This window comes from Microtus oregoni, unplaced genomic scaffold (genome assembly GCF_018167655.1).
Source record: "Microtus oregoni isolate MIOR12 unplaced genomic scaffold, Mior012 000011F_ref0000422, whole genome shotgun sequence".
NCBI classification, from domain to species: domain Eukaryota; kingdom Metazoa; phylum Chordata; class Mammalia; order Rodentia; family Cricetidae; genus Microtus; species Microtus oregoni.
Genome location: NW_024543070.1, coordinates 20,972,612 through 20,995,275, shown reverse-complemented (window position 1 = coordinate 20,995,275; position 22,664 = coordinate 20,972,612). Strand labels below are relative to the sequence as shown.

The window sequence follows — 22,664 nt, the reverse complement described above, 5'->3', positions numbered from 1 at the left end:
GAGACATTCAAAGCCCACCCCCTAGTGACGTACTTCCTCCAATAAAGCTGCATCTACTTCAACAAGACCACACCTCCTAACAGTGCCACTCTCTATAGGCCTAGAGGGGTCATTTTTATTCAAACTATCACAGTTTGATACTGATTTTACTATTCTGATCAATAACGTTTAATGTGGCATGCAGTAAAGATTTAGGATTTTATGATTTTTTTATTCAAAAAAATGTATACTTGGGATAGATGTCTAGATTAGAAAATTTCCTCTCTAAGATTTTTTTTTCTGGTTTGTACTTTGGAGCCATGTGCCAGGACCCACAATGCTGCAGTATTTTCAGGCCCAAATTTTGCCATCTTATTGATTATGGTAAACAGTTACCTATTTTTTTTCATATATTTTCTGTGAGTAATTTAGTGAATATTTAGCAAGTAACTTCTGTCGAGTTTCATATTTTTTCATAGCAACATTTTACACTCTCTGGGCAAGAACTACAGCTGTGACCCGCTGTGCTCTCTGTAAGTTACTTAAAAACTTTAATTTTTCTTCTGATCCCTCTGAGCTAGAATTAGAGTAGTTGGCTGTGATGGAGCAGAAACATGTGGAGGATGCTCTAGGTAACACTGCAAGCTAGACAAAGGCTTCCTTCCAAATACTGTTTAGATGAATATCCATAACATTTCCATTGAGAAAGATGGCAGCCTTCTCAATTCTTAGAGATAATATCATTTTATTAAATTTTATTTTACCAGTTTCCAAACTGGATTGCTTAAAATAGCATGTGTGTAACTACACAGGCTGATTCTTGCATTTCATGCATGTCCTAGGCTCTAGTCCTGTTCTCCAGTCTAGCCCTCTTTATATTTGTAACTGTTATTTTTTGTATTAGTAGTCACTAAAATTTCTTTAGAACGAATATGTGACATTTATGTATAGAGCTCATTTGGCATCCAGATATGCTGTATTTCTTTACTAAGTGATGAACCTTGACCACGTGACAAACATTAGCTGCTATAGACACCCATTTTACACAGACACATATGTCTGAATGGAGACACTAGTATCTCTTTATAAGGAAACTAGCGACAGGAAATTTAAAAGTTTTCATACTGGCCTTCAGAGATGTTTCTCACTGTAGGGAGTAGATATTATCATTTATCGTTTATTTATTTTCTCATCTGTTTTTTTTCTTTTTTTGAGCTGTGGGGATCACACACAGAGCCTTGTGAATGTTATCCAAATATTTTATCAATGAGTTACACCCTCAGCCTGTGCTACTTCCATTTTATAGCTAAGTCTCAGAAAGATTAAATAGAATAGTTGGCAATTATCTGAGACTTAGATAACTAAGACACGTTTTGAACTATTAATATCAACTACATTAAGATTTTATCATTACCCATAGAATTACAGAACTGAAATCAACACCAGCAACTTTTACTATTTTATTTTAAGACATAAAAGGATGTCCTAGGTTTTTATGTGTGTGTTTAAGGCCTCTGGAAAGGCTTTCATTTGTCTCCTTCGGTGGCTTTCCTCAGTGTATTCATTGCAGTGTTCGAGCCTGCATTCCAGCAGAATTTCAGTTTTTCCTAAAAAAAATATTAAGCCAATTTTCTTATCATGACAGACACTCACTATTTAATGGATTTAACCAACAGGATTTATTGTTCTTCCCCATCTTACCAGGTGATTGGGTGAGGGATCTTTGTTATGGTTGTTTGATGTTCTTAGTGTGGTCCACACAAAGGCAGATGGCCAGTTTCTCTGCTGCAGATTGGTAGCTGGGGAGTCTGGCTCTTCTCTCCATTTCTTCTTTTATTCTATCATATAAGGAGCTGTGTATATGGCACATTGCCTTCTCCGTCCTCTGGGACTAGGGAATATTGTATTTCAGAGGCTACCTCTCATCTCTAGGAAAGGCTTTCTAGACGTCTCTGTGGCTCTTGTATTCATCCTTTATAATTTTGACTCTGATCTCTTATCATCCTCTTTCCATATAGGAAATGATTCTTGCTTGTGACTGAGGACCCTAGTCTGCTTTCACTGCAGAAGGCGTCTTCTTTTGCAGATGACCCAGTTCCTCTTAGTTCCAGTTCTCATGTCTTTAAGACACTGAATTTTTCTTTCTTTTCTTTTTTTTAATATTTATTTATTATGTGTACAATGTTCTGTCTGTGTCTATGCCTGCAGGCCAGAAGAGGGCATCATTACAGATGGTTGTGAGCCACCATGTGGTTGCTGGGAATTGAACTCAGGACCTTTGGAAGAGCAGGCAATGCTCCCAACCACTGAGCCATCTCTCCAGCCCAAGACACTGAATTTTTCTTAATCATATTAATAGTCTCCCCATTTTTTGATGGTACATAATTCTTCTTCAGCCAATTGTTCTCTGCTCTTGGCATGTCAGGCTGCTGTGGGATAATGTCTGAGTAGTTGAAGGCCACACTCATCCACTACAGAATCGAAAAGGTATACTTGCAGAAGGTATTAATTTCTTGTATCTTAACTACTCAGGACGCATGGCATCCTGTAGTTTCTCACGTTTGTCTGGACAGAAGTCAGCACTGTTCAGAGTCACTCTCGCTGTCCTCTTTGCCTGAGTATGCTAGGGAGACATTGATGTGATCCGTGCACCACACCCAGACATTTCTGTCGTCCACAGTCAGGGCATGAGAGAAACTACTAAAGCAACATTTCTTGGATCCGAGGAAAGTTCAAACATTCACTAAAAGTCTTGTATTTCTCTGAATAAATATTTTTATTAGAGTGGAGATTTGGGGGACCACAGAGAACTCTTTTATAAGTTAACATCTTGGTAAGCAGAATTAAAATGACTTGTGTTACGAATTCTTCCCTTAAATGACTTTTAAAACCACTTCGGCTTAAATGCAGCTCATGTACTCTGTGCTGAATATGAATGAAATTTCAGTATTTCAGAATATTCCATAATTTCTCTGAACTAGAGAAAATCTCAAGGATGTGAGCAAAATGCTGTTAGAATTGATAAACAGCTCTAATGAAGTTGTTCAGTATTAAGTAAGAAAACAAAAATTATCAATGTGTTTCCATATACTAGATAGTAAGCCATCCTAAAAAACCAAGAAAGCAGTCTCAATTACAGTGACAAACACTTAGAAACAAATCTAACAAAGGAGATGAAAGACTTGCACACAAAAATTATAAAACAACAGTGAATGAAGTAGAAGATATGCATGAATGGAAAGATTCCGTATGACTGTGCGGTGGAAGAACCCGTGTGTCATATTATCCAAAATGACCCATCAGATCTCAACAATTGGTGCCAAAATTATACATTCTCTCTCTCTCTCTCTCTCTCTCTCTCTCTCTCTCTCTCTCTCTCTCTCACGCACACACACACACACACACACACACCCTCAAACAGCCAAAGCAATTAAATGACATGAACACAGCTGAAGCCATCACTGGACCTTATTTTAAAAATTAGTACAAAATTATTGTAATCAAAACAGCATGAGATAGTGTTAAAAACATATAGCTTAATAGAACAGGATGCATAGAAATAAATCCACAATTTGAGGTAAGTTAGTATTTGATAAAGATGCCAAGAATATAGAAGAGGGAAAGATGGTCTCTACAGCAAATAATGTCCTAAAACCTTTATCTCTCCAGTCAGAAATGAAATTAGCTCTGGGAAGATGGCTCAGCAGATAAAGGCACTTGATCTCTGAGTATGACAATTTGAATTTTGTTCCTGGGACCCAATGTGGCAGAGAAGAGGACTGCCTCCTGCAAGTTGTCCTCTGACCTCCACATGTGTGTGTATGCATGTTCACACACACACACACACACACACACACACACACACTAAAATAAAGATATTGAAATTAGATCATTATCTCATATACTGGAAATATTAACTACAGTTGACTAAAGATTAAAATGTAAAACATCAATCTATAAAATACATAAAAGAAAATATCTAGGACTCAACTTGGAAAATGATTTTGTTTTGTTTAAACAAGTGGAATTCTACCAGACTAAAATGTTTCTGTACACAGCCAGACCCCATGCTGTTGTATCCAGATACTTGGAGGGAGGGGCCGTGAGGTAGGACTATCCCTTGAGTCAAGAGTTCAGAGTCAATCTGGGTAATATGATGAAAAAGGAAAACAATGTACTAAGCTTGATGGCACACATGTGCAGTTACAGGACTCAGAGGCTAAGCCAGGAAGAACATAAGTTTGAAGCCAGTGTGAGCTACATTGTGATAACACCCAAGGCAGTATACAGAACCTGTCTCATGAAAAAAAACAAATTAAAAGTTCTTGCACTACAAAATAATAATTAAAAAATTAAAATATTTGCAGACCAGTATCTATTAAAGGACTAGTGACATTATTTAAAAAATTCAAGAGACTCAGTAGCAAACAAACAACTGAATATAGGCAAAGGACCTAAATAAATATTCTCCCTAAGGGGCCATGCAGTTCCCAACAGATACATGAGAAGTTGCTCGGCCCCACTAGTCAAATCAAAGTCACAGCAAGTTGCCCATATCTTTATTAGGATGGCTATGATTTATTTCAAAAAGTATCATCAAGCATATGAAGAAGAAGCAAGCTTGACTTATTCTGGCAGGCATATAAACTTTAAGAGCTATTATGGAAATCAGTATGGAGATTCTCTAGGAAAACTAAAAATAGAAGTAGCATTGACTTAGTGATAACATCTCTGGATATAACCTCCCCACCCAAATAAGATCACTGCCCCAAAGAAGATATCCTTCCTCCTGTGTTCGCTACAGCATCATTCCAGTAACAGTCCTAGAAACAAGCCATGTTCATTGAATGATGACTGAAGAAAATATTGATTATTATGTAAAACAACATTCAGGCTTCAAGAGGAAATAAATCATGTCTGTTGCTGCAACACTCATGATCCCAGAGGGTACCACACCAAGTACAGTCAGCCTAGCACAGAGTGTGAATGTGATCTCACTGGCATTTAGAATCTAAAGGTGTTGAAATCCTAGCCTCAGAGGGAGGAAGAGTGACAATGGGCGATCGTGGTCCCAAGGTGTGAGCCCTGGAGATGAATGATGGTGTCTCCTCCTCCTCTTTCTGTCTAACCATTAGGAAGGATGAAATCCTATCACAGACTGCACATTTACTAACTGTTATGGTGCACATAAGGGATAGAGGCTTCAGTTTATTTTAAAGTCAGGCCTCCATTAAACACTGCTATGAGCACTCATTTCTGTACTTTGGAAGTTCAGCCAAGGTCACCTTGGTCAGCGATGGAAAGGAGAATAAATCTGCAGTGCAAATAGACGTTTTGAGGTCTTATTGAGCCCAATTGAGGTCTTAGAACACATTAAGGAAAGTAGCTTGCAGATAACAAGCCATGCCAAGTGAAGCGTAACTTTTTCAAGCACCTGTCAGGTGGAACATATTGATTTTTGTAGGGATTATCAAGCCAGGTTTCCTGAAATAGAAACCAAGATATTTCTATAAGTCTGTGACAGGTGTACATCTAATGAAGGGAGAGATGGCTGGATGGAATGGTAAAATGTTGGCCTGTTATATCCCCCACCATTCAAGAGAGCCTTCGCAAGTCTCAGCAGGAATTCATTGCTGTAACTTATGGGGGTTTTGTTTGCATATTTTCTTGCCCATATATAAACACTGATTATTTTTATAATTATGCTTACTTATTCATGTTCTTGCTGAGTTCTCATCGGCATTTCATTCCCTTTGCTTTACTTTTGAACACCATAATCCAGAAGTATATCATGAGGAGGGATGAGGAGAGGATGAAGGAAGGTGGGAGATGCTGTTAGACTGGACTGGCCTATATGATATTGCTCAAAAACAAGCATACACAAAAGATAAGGCCACTTGATCACATATGATTTGTTTAAATGACCACATTTAGCCCCCATCCCCTAGTACTTTTACAGTGAGAAGTTGGAGCTAAAGTGATCTTGTCCTTTTATGTTGAATCTGTGGGACAAGAAAGAAAATATGTTACCAGTCAAAGGCAGAGGAGGAATGAGAGGAACAAAAGTCTCAAAGAGCTGACTGGGAAACACTGGTACAAACCCAGGGTTTAGGAGAGAGTGATGCCTGAGAGAGACAGTAGCTACACAGATTCTTAATATGCACTTAGTATTCATATCTTAATGAGAAATGGTAAGTCTATAACTTCAATATTCATAGGGAAAAATAAGTTTTGAGTTTTATACTTTTCTTCAGTTTCAAACTGTCTTAGGGCACTGAGATGAATATTGGTCAAAGTTTCCTCCACTCAGACAATATAAGAAACAGAAGGACGATGGTTGAAGACATTCCAGTTGTAGAGTTCTGAAGCCACTAATTTGCTTCAACAGAACAGGAGACTATGAATGATCGCACGCCAGGGGATCTCAACTGGACGAGATCCAGACAGTTTTCAGTACTGAACTTGTTTTCAGTATCTGTTACATTAAACACCCTGGGATGTCTCTTTAGTAGTTCTAATAGTAAAGGAGAATGATACAGTCAGAAGTGGGTCAGCAATTAATTAACAACCAATTACTACACGTGCTGTAGCAACCTTGCCCACGTCAGTGCAGAGCTCCCCATAGTGGGCGTGTTCCATTTCGTAGGGTTTTAGAGCTTTGTCCAAAGTACACAGAAACACACAGGACAAGACAAGACTTCTGGGAATCTAAACCAGGCCTTTTAAAATTTGTTTCATTAAGGCCCTGAAAGGAGAGAAGGCCAAAATGAAGTCCAGAATGATCGTGGTCCAGATGAACAACTGGGAATAGATGCTGTCCTTGCCAAGTTAATAAAGAAAACTAAACCCTTACTAATGCAGACATAGGGAAAATCTCCCTTAGCTTCTAAATCACTCTGTAAAACAAGGGCAAGGACTAGTGACATTATTTAAAAAATTCAAGAGACTCAGTAGCAAGAAAGCAAGTAGAGAACACAAGCAATATATTTCTTCTCTGAATCCAGTTAAAGCCTTACGTTAATGAGTCTCAGTATGCATTATCCACCACTGTGGTTGAGATACGATTATTCTCCAAAGGCTTATGTGCTGGAAGCCTAGTCCCTAAGGTAAGGGCGCTGAAGTGATGTGGTTTTATGAGATGATTACATCATGGGTGCCGCCCTCAACAGAGGTCAGTGTAGTGTGGTGGCACCGAGCTGGCTCTTTTGAGAAGCGCTTGCTATAAAACCAGGCCATCTCCTCTGCAGACAGCCAGATCTTTTCCTAATTTCCCAGTAGCTCGTGACACAGCCTGGGGGTCCTTGCCACTATCATGCTGTCTGTCACCTTGCTGTATGAACCCTCCAGTCCTTAAGAATCATGAGCCAAATGAACTTTTTTTTTTAATTAAGGAGTATCTAGACTTAGGTGTTCCTCTTGTAATACAAAGCTAGCAAATGCAGTAGTTGTAGGAACAACTGGGAAGCGTGAGACGTGTGAACTACATTGTGCCCTGATGCTAGCCCTTTAGCTGTCTTAGTGGTAGATAGGACACTATCTTGTCCCCTGCTGTGCGCACCAGGTTCCCCTGTCCTCTCTGAAGCAAGTATCTATTACAAGGTAACTTCAGTTCATCTTCTTTCATTGTCTGTGTCCCAGAAATCTAAAAATGTTCTAAACAGATCATTAAATATAAACTGCCCCCTTTTTCCTCTCTCACAACATATGAGGCCATCACTGCCAGGATTTTTTTCAGATTTTGACATCAGAATAGTCTAGACTCTAGAATAATTTTTCTACCACAGCATCAGACTAGCTTGACTGTTCTGATACATTTCTAGATATGAAGCAATGACACACAACAACTTGTGAGTGGCATCTTTTATTGATAAACTAAAGCTTATGTAGGATGACTAGTCTTGTCTTTTAAATTTCGACATATTTTAAACGGGGATATTAATAAAAATCAACATAATACACACAAATAAAGTCTCCTTTACTTGCTATAAAAAATTATTCTTGAACCTAATGCTACTGAGTATCTGGAGGGGACGATATTCATTTTTTAAAGTCAAAGATATCCTTATTTTTCTACTTTGAAATCATTTCTTGGGCCGGAGAAATGGCTCCATTGGTTCAGAGTGCTTCCTCCTTTTGCAGAAGACTGGGTTTTTTCTCAGCACCCTTGTTGGGCTGCTCACAACTGCCTATAACTTCAGCTGCAGGGCATCTGGTGCCCTCTTTTGGTCTCACTGGCATCTGCACACGTGTACATGTACAACCAAGGACAACTAGACAACATAAATAAAATTAAAAAAAACCCATCTTTTTGTTGTTAAGGTGAGGTTAGCTGTTTCTCAAGGTTGTACCTACTTTGCCCTGTTCTTTCCAAGTGACTCGAAATTCAAGAGCGTCTTCTTCGGTGGTGTGTTCTCCATGGAAGGGCTCAAGCGGCCTTATAGCAGGACCTTCACCAGATGCTGTCTGCAGAAGAACCTGGCCACGTAGGAGCACTTGCAGCTGCACATGGCTGGGACAGGTGATTGTCGTCACCAGTGGAGTGAGAAAGCCAATAAATACCTGGATACCTGGTGAACACCCAGGGAGGAAACAAGCCCCCCAGCACACAGAGGCTTGCCATATGCACTGCAGACCAGTTGGCTACTGCCTCCTCTCAATCTTGATGGGCTGGGAACGTGCCAAAGAGAAGGAAATGGCAGAACATTAATATAATGAGTGCACATAGACACCGTGCCTCTGGTGTGAAACCTTTAGACCCTTTAAGCTATGGGGGTACTTAAGGATATATGCAGGGCATTGTATGAAAGATCACATTGCAGACGGAACTGACACACGTTCATTCTTCCGTGTCTGATTTCTGGAGTGTCTGGTGTCTTCCAGGAAAGTGGAACTGGTGTTTCCTGACATTAGGGTGGATTCTTAGCAAGCAAGGAAGGCAGGAGGAAGGCAGGACCAGACTTCCACATTTAAAAAAGGGAGCTGTGAACAGCATCTAGAAGACCATTTAAAGCCCTTCCCCTTTGTATCCTATGTTCCTTATTTTTTACTTAGTTCTTTTAGAGTACAACATAATTACAGCATTTCTCTCTTCCCTTTCTTCCTCCAAAACTTCCCATATACCCCTCCTTGCTCTCTTTCAAAGTCATGCCCACTTTTCCATAAATTGTTTTTGGATACAAAATCAGTATATGCATATATATCCCTAACTATAACCTACTCAGTCTGTATAATGTTCCTTGGATGCATGTGTTTAGGGCTGACCATTTGGCATGCTGGTCCCTAGGGAAGATAATTTCTCCCACTCACAGCAGGGCTCAGTTGCCTGTCATTTTTGTGTATGATTGAGGTCTCAGGAACTTTCCATTGTCCACTTTGGCATGTCCATTGATGTCATCCTGGTTCTGCTCAGGATTTGGGCAATCACACTGGTGAGACTTTATGTGTCTAACTTCCGACAGTACTAGGAGACACAACCTCACAGCAAACTCTTTGATCTTCTGGCACTTACAGTCTTCCTATTCTCCCTTCCTTAGCATTCCCTGAGCCTTAGATGTGAGACTGTTTAAAGATGGAGCCATTGGGCTCCGTGACTTTGCATTTAGGTTGTGCTTTTCTGTACAGGCCTCTTCTGGTGCATTGAGAAGTCTTCCTGATGGGTGGTGAAGACCACACTTACCTGGGTATAAGGACAATGTTTAGATTGTTACTAAGGATTATGCTTTTTAATTTTCAAAATTTTTTTTTAGCATTTTTGAAGAGTAGTAATTAGGGTTTTTGAAGAAGTTCTTACTTTTTTTGGGAAAAAGTAAAGGCCAGGCAAGATACTAAAACAGTCTGTTATGAGCATAAAGGTGTTTTATATGAAGATATAGTCTTGGTAAAGGATTCATTGTGAAGATCTAATTGAAGAGTTTTAAAATGCTAATAACTCCAATATCTTTATTTGAATTATTTAATAGAAAGCGGGTGACTTAGTTTTAAGAATCACACAGATCAAAAGACCGTCTTGGGAACTCTGAGCTTCTTGGCGTTCTGTCCTTGTTGTGGGTGATTTTGGAATCATGCAAACAAGGCATTGTTGTTTGACTGAAAGGAACATAAACTGGAGGTTAAGTTGTACTATTTTTGTGCCCTCTTAAGAATTTTAAAAGCGTTTTAAAAAGTATGACCTTGACCGTATAAAATTACCAAAGGTACTAAGAAGAAATGATTAGACCGGAAATATACATAAAATGTGTCTGGTGGTCAATTTAAAGACAACTGAAGTGTGACTCTAATGCTCTATAATAATTATTAAACATAAAAATGGCCTTCAGTATTTCTTACATTTAAAGTTATGAGTGTTGTTTTGATCCTAGTTTCTGAAAAGGTCAAGGAAATAATGTATTTAAGTGAAAACACACACGAGTCCCTCCCTCTGGCCACTGCTTGGCAGGGAAGTTACCTTGGACTCTAATAGTGGATTCTAACGAAGCTGTCTCCTACTCTATGATAGTTTCTCATGCCAGAGTTAGGAAATGTTAAACAGAAGACGAGAAAAAGTTAATTTTGTAAATACCCTCTTAGGGAAGGCACTGACATTCACTGAGCATCCGTCAAAAACCAAGAAGTTTCCACACACACCATCAATCCATATAACACCACTAAGTCATGGTCATGATCAATGTCTCCATTTTGTAGACGAAGAAATTTAAATAATCTTGTACAGATTTAGAGACCCAAGAGAGGGTTCGCAGTAGCCAAGCCATGAAAGTGCCAGATACAATGAAAAGAAAATTTAAGTACAGGCAAGAATGATCACTACTACAAGGTTTATATTAGTGTAATTAGCAAGGAACAGCTGTAATGTTTGAACGAGGCATTGATGATGTTGGGCTACTATTAATGTTTTTTAGTGAAAAAGTAACATCATATTTTCTGGTTTGAAAATATGGAAAAGACATTTTTTTTAATATTCTACAACAACCTTTAATGAATTTTTTTTTCTTTTTTAAATTTATTTATTTATTAAGGATTTCTGCCTCGTCCCCACAAGACATTTTTTAAAAGCTAGAAGTTTATAAAACAAGATACTGATGACTAATTATGTTACAATTGTTCTCACTGTTATTTCTTTCATTTTACACTTAAAAATATATGCTATGTTTTTGTTTTCTTCCCTGTCTGACAGGATAAGCCCTGAAAGAGAATTTAGGAAGCTTATATCCCATGATCTCTTTTCATCGTGGGATATAAGTTTCTTTTTGAAGAAGACTTGACCCCTAAGCATGGTCATCTTCTTTGGGAAGATGGAGAAATGATATTTGTCAAGGCTTTGTGTCCTGGGGGTGATGCATCATTTAATTTTCTTTTAATCTCCTCTGCTGTTGTATTTAGTGCAAATTTTGAGCTACTCAAAGTAAAAGCAAGGCGTAGTGTTTGAGAGAAACACCTCCTTCTTTCTGACAGCTAAAACACCTCTGTATAAAATGGGAGGGGAGAGAAAACAAGCAGGATTTCAGTACCAATTCCAGTGGACTGATAAAATCAGTGAATCAGAGCGAACAATTTTAGTGCCTTGAGCCCAGATAAGAGGGTTCAGAGGCAACCTCAGAGTTTTCCTATGGGAGGGGAGCGGAGATATGGCATCAGAAACAGGACTGGATAGGGTAAACTGAGCCGGGGAGATCTTGGTAAAGATGAAAGAAACTAAGTCAGGATTACCCCTGAGCAATGTTAATTCTGGAGCGACAGAGAGAAGAGGAGAACGAAGTATACATCCTCCATGGTCTTTCTCCCTTGCATTCCAGTTCCTTTCCTCTCCTCCTCTGCTAAGCCAAACCTATTTTCTGTAGGACTCTGGCAGAATCCCAAATCAATTGTTTAAGCTTCATTCAGCTTATCATGTCCCCCGAGAATGTTAAACCTGTTTCATTCGCTGTCAGATGAAAGACCCTCCCCTTTGAAGCGAATTCCCAGTGTCTGTGAGCAGGAAGGTTTGTACTAAGGATCTAAGAAGGAAGATCTGTAGGGACTCACTCTGCAGGAAGTGCCCTTCTCCAAAGCCCCTTCTTCCATAGGCTTTGCTTTCCAAAACATAGATGCCCTTTTTCTCCATTAAACTTCTAGGGATGTTCCTATTTTGCCTAAACTGCCTCCATCCTCTATGCAAAAGCCTTGCTTTTCTCCTTTGGGGAGTCTGAAAGGAGGAGGAAATGATTGGGAACAGAACAATTAGAAGACTTGGACTTTCACAGTTGCCAAGGCCTTGTGAAATGTGAATGAAGTGAACGGTTGTTTAGAGCCTGTCTGCTGCTGCTGCTCACAGCAAAGCTGGCTGTGCACGAGGAGTATCAAATCAGGGACTGGATTCCCCGGCTGTTTATAACCCCCACCTGTCCATTGCCTGTCACCGCCCCAGCTCTAAGCCATCATGACCTTCCTGTTGACTCCAAACTCACTCATGCTAAAAGATTTGGGAGACAAATGGTTGTGGGCAAGTAGTATGAAGTTTAGCATGGACGTACCCAGAAGAAAGTTTTCTTAGTTTTTTTTTTTTTTTCAAAACTTATCAGTAAGCTGGAATAAAAGGAGAGGGATGGAGGGTAAATTCAGTACAAAGAACTGTGGCTTTATTGATATGTTTCTGATGTGGGCGGCTTTTTTCCTGTCTTTTGCATCCGCATAAATGACAGTTTTATTCTATTCTCTGGCCATGTTTCACTCGGAGCATTAATGTTCTCTCATGTGGCTGCGTCCATATTGCCTTATCGGCAACTCTTTTATTGTCTCCTTCATTCTGATTCCCTGCAATATAGTACAAAGGAACCTGAGGCCTATTATTTATTTATTCATATTCTGCCTCTGCTAGAACAAAGAGTTTTTATACCCCAGAGTTGATTTATTCACTAATATAGCTTCATGCCCAGAATATTATCTGTATATAATAGATGCTAAAATGTATTTGCAGAATTAAAAGATAAAAATGTTTTTTTGTTGTAGATGATGAAGATAAAATAATTTTTCTTGGATTTTCTGCCTTCTCAGTAATTGGAGATGGGGGGGAAGCAGAGATATAAAGAGAAAGGGTATATATTTTTCTGTAGAACGAACACACCGAGGGCCCCTTAAATTTGGTGTCATAAATTTAAAATTAGAAGTTAACGAAGTTGTCTGTTCTCCCTAATGGATCTAGTCCAGACACAGAAATGCAATAAGGGTGAAGCTGAATAAGCTTAGGGATTTCGTCTGGAAATTACAAGTGAATGAGAGAAGGGCAGACTGTGTGTAGACCAGTGCACAGACGGACAGATCATGGGCTCTGAGTTAAGAGAGAGTGAAGGCTGAGAGAAATAGATCAGTGTGCGCGGTTTGATGTCAAGGTTTCTGTAGTGTCCCATGGATGCTAATGACTTGAGGTGTAACTGTGAGAGCGGTTTGCCAAGTGGGATCAGAGGAAAAGATGGGAAAAATGAGCCAGTGATAAAGAAACATGCCAGAATGCTGAATGAATCATGGCATTGTTACCCAAGTTGTTAAGAGCAATGATGCTACTAGCCGGGGCAGAGAAGTCTATGCTAAAAGTCCGCAGAACAGGAATGAGAGAGGGGGATCCAGGATGTGACTACAAGGGAAAGTTGAAGGTTGCATGCTTGTGATGGCTGGATCACAGCAGTGAGAAGCAGGGACCAGGCCTCTGGTGTATTTTCTATGGAAGCCAAACCAGGTCACTGCCAGGGTCTATGCCAAAAGCAAAACGTCCAGGTTTGCTTTTGGTCAAGAAGAGAGAGGAGTGAAAATACCCATTCTTGGTTAGAATTCTAGAGTTATCATGAATACTAGCATCATGTGGGAAATCCTCCATCTGATCGTATGTGGCCGTTTGATGTTTGTAGGCTCAAACAGCAGGCTTTAGCTTTCAAATCTATGGCTTTTGAATTGAACAGAATTCCACTTGTCAAGGCTCTTTCCTAGCGTGCTGGTATCAGCAGAGGCCTGCCAATCGTCAGGAAATTAGGCAGAACCTGTGTAAAAGGGAATCATTCTGAAAAATAAAAGGCATTTCTTATTATCCATTAGAAATTTATATCTTCCATGTTTTCACAATGCCTCTGAGAAGCACAATTCTGTAAAATTATTCAAGCCAAAAAAGAGCCAAAGAAGGCAGAGAGCAAATAGAAACGAGCAAGATACATAGACTCATTTTCTGTAAGGATAGTTAATGCTACCATTGTTGTTGTATCTGTTGGTGTGGATGTGTGTGCATGCACACAAGTGTGTGTGTGTGTGTGTGCATGTGCACAAGGGTGTGTGTGTGTGTGCATGTGCTTCTGAAAGCCCGATGTCAGGGCTGGGCATTTCCTCTGGGTTGCCCTCCACATTTACTTTAGATTGGGCCTCTCACTGAAGCTGGTTGAGTTGGCTGGGATGGTTGGCCAGTGAGCTCCAGGGACTCAGCTGCCTCCACCTCCCCAGTAGTGAGGGACAGGTCAGTGGTACCATTCTTCATATTTATAAGGATGCTTGGGGTCCAATTTAGATCCTTACAATTGTGTGGCAGGAGTTTTCTATACCGAGCCATCTCCCCAGCTCTAGGCCTTGTTTTGTGTGGAAATGCTGCTGCAATACATGGAGACATTGAGGTGAGAAGAGCAGCTGTCCCTTTTAGTAAAGGTCCCCTAGCTCACTCAGAGGGTGGTGGCTTCAGATCTAGGTTGTGTGTGATGTGATTTGGTGACTCCAGTCCAGCAATGATTTGGATCCCTGTGTCTCATTTCTCCCAGCTTTCCCCCTGCTCTGCCCCAACCCGCCACTTCCACGACACAGCTGCAGGTTTTTAGCTTTTCCTTCAAGTTCTTCCTTCTTTGCCTGTTTTCAAATCCTTCCTCGTCCTGTCATCATTTTGGCTAATGTCTGGAGTACATTTACTACTGCTCGTCCTAATGAAGCGTCCATATCTAATGAGCCACATTCAATTCTGGGGACCTTGGGGATATTGGAGAACTATACTTTTTATATATTTCTTTTTACTCAACTTTCTACCATTAGAGCAGAAACAAACTTGTTTTTTTTTTTCAAACTCTGTGTGTCAAATGCATGCAGTGGCCAAAGAGCATGATTCCTGGAGTCCAGATGAAGAGAGGAAGGAGTGATAATATGAGCAAAGGTCAAGACCATGATGGGGAAACCCACAGAAACAGCTGACCCGAGTGAGTGGGAGCTCAATGACTCTGGACTGACACCTGGAGAACCTGCATAGGACCAAACTAGACCCTCTGAATGTTGGTGACAGCTGTGTCACTTAGGCAGTTTATGGGGCCACTGACAGAGGGACCAGTGTTTATCCCTAGTGCATGAACTGACTTTTGGAGCCCATTCCCTATGGAGGGATACCTTGCTCTGCCTAGACACAGGGGGAAGGGGCTCTGACTTGTCTCAGTGGTCCTCCCTCAGGGTGATGTGACAGACTTTGTTGAGGAGAGACATGAGAGACCTCACCATCTCTGAGGACTGAATGGGGAATGGGGTGGGAGAAGGTGGCAGGAGGGGAGGGGAGAGGGAACCGGGATTGGTATGTAGAATAAAAAAGATTGTTTTAAAGAATAAATTAAATTAAATTAAAATTAACCTTATTTAGATATGAAAGTAGAAAAGGGAAGGCTTCAGCTGTGCCCCAAGAAGCTCTTCTGAGACTCTGGACAGCCTTTCGTATTGGCTCAGATGACACAGAGCATACTATAAAGATGCATGCCATTGAGAAAAATTTCATAGAGAAGTTAATTTTAGACTCCAAACAAATTTCCAAGCTAGAAGGTTTTTTTCTGAAATATTACCTGTTTTAAATATTTCTGCAACTAATATTATTTAAACACTCAATTTTTAAAAGGTTTCGTAATGTGGAATACATGCTAGGTAGCACAGTAAAATGTTTGTTCAGAATATGTATTTACATTAGAAAATGTCTTGTTGAAAATGAAAAGATAAAAAAAGTTAAGGATTCTGTCATCTGCCATTGTTTTACGCTGATCAGAAATACGTGAAAACGTTAGGGGGCATTGTGGAACACATAAGTGCTAAATATACAATCAGAAAAATGAGCCCTAATTTAGGAATGAAGGACTTAGGTTCTATATTTTTTAAAAGAATCATACAAATAATTACAAATATATTTATTTGTGCATTAGTTAGGAAGTTATTGCTGACCCGGGGCAGCACAAAAAGTGTAATCTCTATTGTAAAATTAAGAGATAAACTAGAATGAACAAGGCTATATGCAAAATTAACAGAAAACTAGAATGAAAAAGCCTATGTATCTAAGTTACAAGCAGGCTAATAAAGTTGTGCTGTCCATGGGATTTACTATAAATCCCTAGATTTGGCTCATGTAGCAAAACATGTGCCTCACTGTGAGACAATGGATATGAGTTTGCTTCTTGGTCGTGACTCTTTTATTATCATCAGTAATACCTTATTTAATAATAATAATAATAATCCTTCAGGGTTTTCTTCAACAATATCTGTAGAAACCAAAATGGAAGTTTTGCTCAAATCCAGAATTCCAGTACATCTCTCAGCAGGGTGGGCTCCTGCACCCGGGGCTTTCTGGAAACCGTGTTGAATGTGGAGCTCTACGTGAGTGAGAATAATAATGCTTTTTACAGGCGTGATTTCAGCCAGTCCAGTGCCAAGGTCACAAGGCCAGTGCCCTGCAGATGGCAACATAGTTATTCTATGAGCTGCTTTGAAGGAAATCTGTCTATGTCTGGGTGTTCTCGCAAAGATTTTATACACAAGAGGAGTAGAATGCACAATGGAAATTTTCCATGAAACTAACAATTTTTCCTCTAAAGAATGTTCACTCTCCTCCTCGAGTCTCTTTTCTGTATCCCAGTGACCGGACTGATTGACATCACTTATTGGTCTGTGTCATCACACTGTCTTCATGTACCACATACACACTTAGTGAATTGTTCTTCGTTTGTTAACAGTGAGGTGTTTTTTAAATGTCAAATAATGTAAAAAAAAAAAAAAAACCTTTTTTTTTTTTTTTTACAATAAGCTAGCATTTAAATAGTAGCATTATTTCAACCATGGAGGTTATCTTGCATTGAACAATGGAGGTTTGGGTTCTAATTTGTTTTTTTTGCATATCTGTATGCATGTGTACCTAGATGCTCGGAGCCCATGGTGGTCTCACGGTGGAATTAGATGCCCTGCAGCTGGAGTTACAGACAGCTGTGTCTCCATATGGATGCTGAGAATTGAACTGGTTTCCCTGCGAGGACTCTTAACAGAAAGCAAGCCATCTCTCTAGTCCCCAATGGAGACTTTAAAACAAAACACATCATTCGTTGTCTTCTCTTGACATTATATAGATAAATTTGTCCCCAAATTAGATCACTAGCTTCCTCTGAAGAGACCTTATTTTGCTTGCTTTTTGTAGGCTCCTCCAGTGTTTAATATGGAGCCCAACATATAAAACCTAGATGATAGATATTCATTCCATATAAATCAAGAGACCTTTGACTCTCTGGTTCTATGGAGAGCTTTTTTTTTTAAATATAGATTATACACTTTTTTTCTATTTCAGAAGTTTTGAGAATATAATATAAGCTGTGGCTTTTCTTCCCTCCCAACACAGTATTTTAAAGATGGATTTATGCAAACTTCAACTCCTACCTGTCTTGTTTGCTAGTACTCTTGGTCCTACATTGCTTTCCTCCCTTCAATGAGTGTCATTAGTATCATCAAAATCCTGGACAAAATGACACACTGTAGGCAGAGAGTAAGAAAGCAGAGTTCCCAGTACACACGAGTCTGTCAGACTAATTCACCAGGGAAGCAATTGCCACCCCTCGGTTTTCAGTATGGGTTTACAAGAGCTTTATGGAAAAGCAGTATAAGTTACTACTTTGTAGCATCTATGAGTTATTGTTAAACAATCATAATATGAACATTAAACCTACTCTTGCAAGAATTGTTATAAATTAATAATATTTGATGATTTATTAATTAGTCTGGGACATAGGAAAAAGCAAAGAAAGCAACATTTCAGTATTTTAGACAGGCAAATAAAAGAGGAAACAAATAACAAAACAATCATTAATGGAGGCTTCAGTATCTGGCAACATCCAGTTTTCAGGAGATTCAGGTCCTGCCCCAGCCAGACATTCCAGTTCTCTCAAAGTTGATCAGAGGAGATGGCGCCTTACCCATGCTTGGTCCTGTTAGAGTCACATGTCTCTTACATATAGATTTATGCATTGAATGCAAACAAAACAACGAGAAAATTGTCTGAGATTAGCATAGAGATGTTTGAGTCTGAGCTTCTGTATTTGGCTATCTGCAGACAGATCTGAGTTTCCATGTGCCAACATTTTCCGCTAGAGCACAGATAAGCTTGAGCTGGTATTGGTTACCTGCACTCGGAAGAGTTTTGTTTAACACATACTCTGTCAAAATTGGAAAAAGCAGCTCTAATTCAGTCTCGGGGGGAGACTGGTAGGGCAGTCTCCAAATGTTTTGAGTAGCGGAACACTAGATGGATGCATTAAAATGTGTCTCTTCTTTGTCTTTCACAGAGAAAGCCCTAGAGCCTGTCAATGTGACACCCATTTGCTGAAGTCAGTTTCTTGCCAGCTTGTTTGTCTCTGCTTCCACTGAATCTGCCCTCCAATGTTATTGCCTGTATTAGCTGGCAGTTATGAAGATTGACAGATCGTATCATCCCTGTCCCTCTCTAGACAGAATTTATAACTGACACTTCATTTTTGTGTGGGATAGTCATACATAACATTAATAAGTTTTCTGAGTTGCCAGCTGCCATTCATCCAGTGTAAATAGAACACATTTTGTTTTGTAGCTATTAATGGTTGTCCTGGTTAGTTCTTGTTGTCAGCTAGACACAAATTCAAGTCACCAAAGCAGAAAGAACTTCAACTGAAGAACTGCCTCGATAAGATTGGCCTGTTTCTCTGTGAGTTCGAGGCCAGCCTGGTCTATAAGAACAAGTTCCAGAACAGTCTTCAAAGCTACAGAGAAACCCTGTCTCAAAAAAAAAAAAAAAAAAAAAAGATTGGCCTGTAACTAAGTCTGTAAGAGATTATCTTGACTGATGGTTGGTGTGGGAAGGCTCAGTCCAATTTGGGCAACACCTTTCCCAGACAGTTAATTTGGGTCGTAGAAGTGAGCTAGGTGACGGTAAGCCAGTGAATGAGCCAGAGTCCTTCTATGGTTTCTTCTTCTGTTTTTGGTTTAGTTCATACCATGACCTTTTTTAGTGATAGATTGTCACCTGGAAGTATAACTTAGCCATGTTTTTCCTAAGTTGCTTTTGGTCAGAGTATTATAGCACAGAAAACACAGTAGTAGCTAGATAACAGCTTAAATTTCTTTGGCATGGATATGTAAAACTACTCTGAGTGTTCTAATTGATTTCACAAATAACAATTTCTGTGGTTATGAAGCTTTACCTTAACTCTGTAATTGTTGGTATTTTATTATATGTGATGGGTGAATTTTTTACTGGGCTGAGAATGTTTTTAATTTTTTACTGGTGTGAAAATTGTGGGGTTTTGTTATGAATAGCATTGAGTTTCAGCTTTGTTCTTCTTGTCCTTTCTCTGCTCTTGCTCCCTTGAACCTCCGTCTCTTTATTTGTCTCAAATATAGTCCCCCTTCTGCTTTCACATTATTTGATCCTGTAGCCTCCTTCCCTCCCTCCTTCCCTCCTTCCTTCCCTCCCTCCCTCCCTTCTCTCTCTCTCTCTCTCTCTCTCTCTCTCTCTCTCTCTCTCTCTTTCTGTGTCTGGATTCTGTAGCTGAGAGAAAAAATATGTTTTCTAATGAAGTTGGCTTGTCTCACTTGCCATGACGATCTCTAGTTATAGATGAGTTCTTTACAATTTCCTATAAACATTTTTCTTTATCACAAAAATTGAAGGTATTTATACATAGTGATTCATCTCTTTAATCAAAAAGCTATAGAGTTTGGCAAACTATTTTTGACAGGAAAAATTATAAATATGATATATTGTATACATATTATATGTTGCAGCCAAAGAAAATAGCATATAAAATTTGTGAAATTCTTTGAATATTCTTTATTTTCAAAGAATTTAACATTGTTGTTTAATATTTTCATTGAGGAAAAATATTGATCAGATAAACATCATTCTTTGTCTTGAGTCATAATGTGTTAACTATACTGACATGGAGTTGGATTTCTCCTCAAGCCCACCTTTTCTTCCTCCGAACAGTGACTTAGAGAGTAGAAGCCTTTCTGTATTGGAAGCAGTGTCTTAGCTTTGCTCACAGTTTGCCTGTGAGTGGAGCATAGATTTCTTCACACTCACATGTAAAGATGCGTACTCTCCTGGATCTTGAGACGTCTCAAATGACAGGAACGCTAGCATGAACACATGATCAGTGAATGGTACATTGATTTCCTCAGTGGCTTTTGGTCAGAGTATTATAGCACAGAAAACACAGTAGTAGCTAGATAACAGCTTAAATTTCTTTGGCATGATATGTAAAAATACTCTGAGTGTTTTAATTGATTTCACAAATAACAAAATTGACTTGTGGGGGTGCACATGTGTGTGGAGGTGCATGTGCACGTGTGTGTGTGTGTGTGTGTGTGTGTGTGTATGTGTGTGTGTGTGAGAGAGAGAGAGAGAGAGTAGAGGCGAGAAGACAATGTAAGGTGTCCTGGTTCCACTGCCACCCATCTTTTTAAAGAGTCTTTGGCAGGCCTGAACCTACCACTGAGGCTCGGCTGACTGGCCTAGAGCCCCAATGATCCATTTGTCTCTGCCTCCCCAGGGCTGGGTTTATAAATGTGCACCACAGACTACACTTAAAGTTTTCTGTTTGCACATGACTTTTAGATCATCTAAACTCTCATTTCCTGAACCTTAGTTGGGGAGCATCTTGCATTTTGCAGATGAGAAATTCAGTGGACATTGTCCCCAATATGTCACGTGTTGTAACTATGCAGTGTTTCTCAACCTTCTCCTAATGCTGCAGCCCTTTAATATAGTTCCCATGTTGTGGTGACCCCCTAACAACCAAACAATTATTTTCATTGCCACTTCATAACTGTAATTTTGCTATGGTTATGAACTGTAATGTAATATCTGATATACAGGATGTTTGAAATGTGATCCTCAAAGGGGTCACAACCCATAGGTTGAGAATCGTTGTACTAGGGTCTCTTAGTCATCACCAATAGAAACTGACTCTGGATGACAAGAAGAAAGAAAATTTAGTGGCTCATAGAATTAAAGCTCAAAGAATAAATGAACCTATATAGCAATATAGGAACTAGGTGATATTGGTAGTTCTTTTCATCTCAGTAATTTTTCCCTATGTTGACATACAGTATAAAAACTAGGCATTGGGAGTAGTGATGTCTGCTCTATTTTGCTCTCATAATTCAAAATAGGAAGGGAATTGTATCGATTATTTGCACACAATTTCTGGAGAGGACACCGTGGGATGACTTGGTTCTGCCAGAAACCCTTGATGTGGTCATCCTTCCTCAGAACAGTACCTGTGGGTGAGGTTGAATTGTGTGGCCGCTGGGTGTGAAGCAGGCGGGCGAGGCGATTGGCAGTTCTGTGAGGCTGACTGAGTGAGACCTCTGGCAATGAAAGTAAGAAGTGCAGGGACAAGCTGAGACCGGCTTGTGCCGGTGGTAGTGGTGGTTATGATGTTTGATAGGAAATGGGGTAGATAACATGGAAAATGTATTGTAGACTGGGTGCTCTGTCTCTGGATCCACTGGAGGGAGAGACAGACAGACAGAGACACAGAGATGAGAAAGACAGAGACAGAGAGACAGCACACCTCTCCGATCATTTTATCTGCTGGGCTGGCTACCGATGTGTCTCACCTCTGGCACAGTCAGAGTTTTTGTAAGTTGGAGTCCTTTTCAGTTCACGACTTCTCTCTTAATGCCTTCTAGGTGGACAAAAAGATTGTCAGAACTGAGATAGGAGTTCTGCTGCGCCTGTCACACCCGAACATCGTAAGTGGCTCCTAGCTTACAATTCAAAAATCATGTCTAAGGCTGTAGAATGGGATCGTTGTTATGGGGAAGAGGGGTTCTTCCTCTGTCAGACAGTACGGCCTAGCTCATGGCTGTACCTCACACACACAATCAGTTTTGGACTAGATGGACTAACAATGCATAGCACGCCTCCTTTCACGCATGAAAGGAGAAAAATTGGAGAGTTTTATTTTGCTCTGGTGAAGCACTGGCTTTCTCCCTCTTTTGTTTGCTTATCTCTTTAATGTGCCACGGCCGATAAAGCCCAAGAAGGAGAAGGCATTGCTTTCCAAAGTCATTTCCGCCTTTGAAAGAGTATCTGCTTCAGAAATAATGCAAAGATGCAAATAGATGATGTGACTGAATAGGAGGACTGAGTGGTTCCCAGACACTCTGCTGTGCTCTGTGTTCAGACGACACTGAGAAAAATGCCCAGTGCAAAGCTTTCCGGATCAACGGAGTGAAAAAGAACAAAATCATCTTCGTAGCAGCAACTTGATTTTGCAAAATGAAGCCATCTACCTATTTTTTTAAGCCTATTTGTATGAGAAAGTTATGTCTGGGCTGATGACCTGTAATGCTCAAAGCAAAGTGCATACAACTTGATATGTGAGTTAAAGGGACACTTCGCTACACAGCATTAATGAGTAAGAAGG

At 39.8% G+C, this 22,664-nt stretch overlaps 1 protein-coding gene across 1 annotated transcript in view; it reads left to right on the top strand.

The window, feature by feature from the left end:
• LOC121453240 (calcium/calmodulin-dependent protein kinase type IV-like) overlaps positions 1 to 22,664 on the top strand; it is a 236,453-nt gene that overhangs the window by 122,399 nt on the left and 91,390 nt on the right. The window contains exon 3 of the mRNA XM_041659776.1: positions 21,925 to 21,987. Coding sequence (XP_041515710.1) covers positions 21,925 to 21,987 — 63 coding nt within the window. The remainder of the gene's footprint in view (positions 1 to 21,924; positions 21,988 to 22,664) is intronic.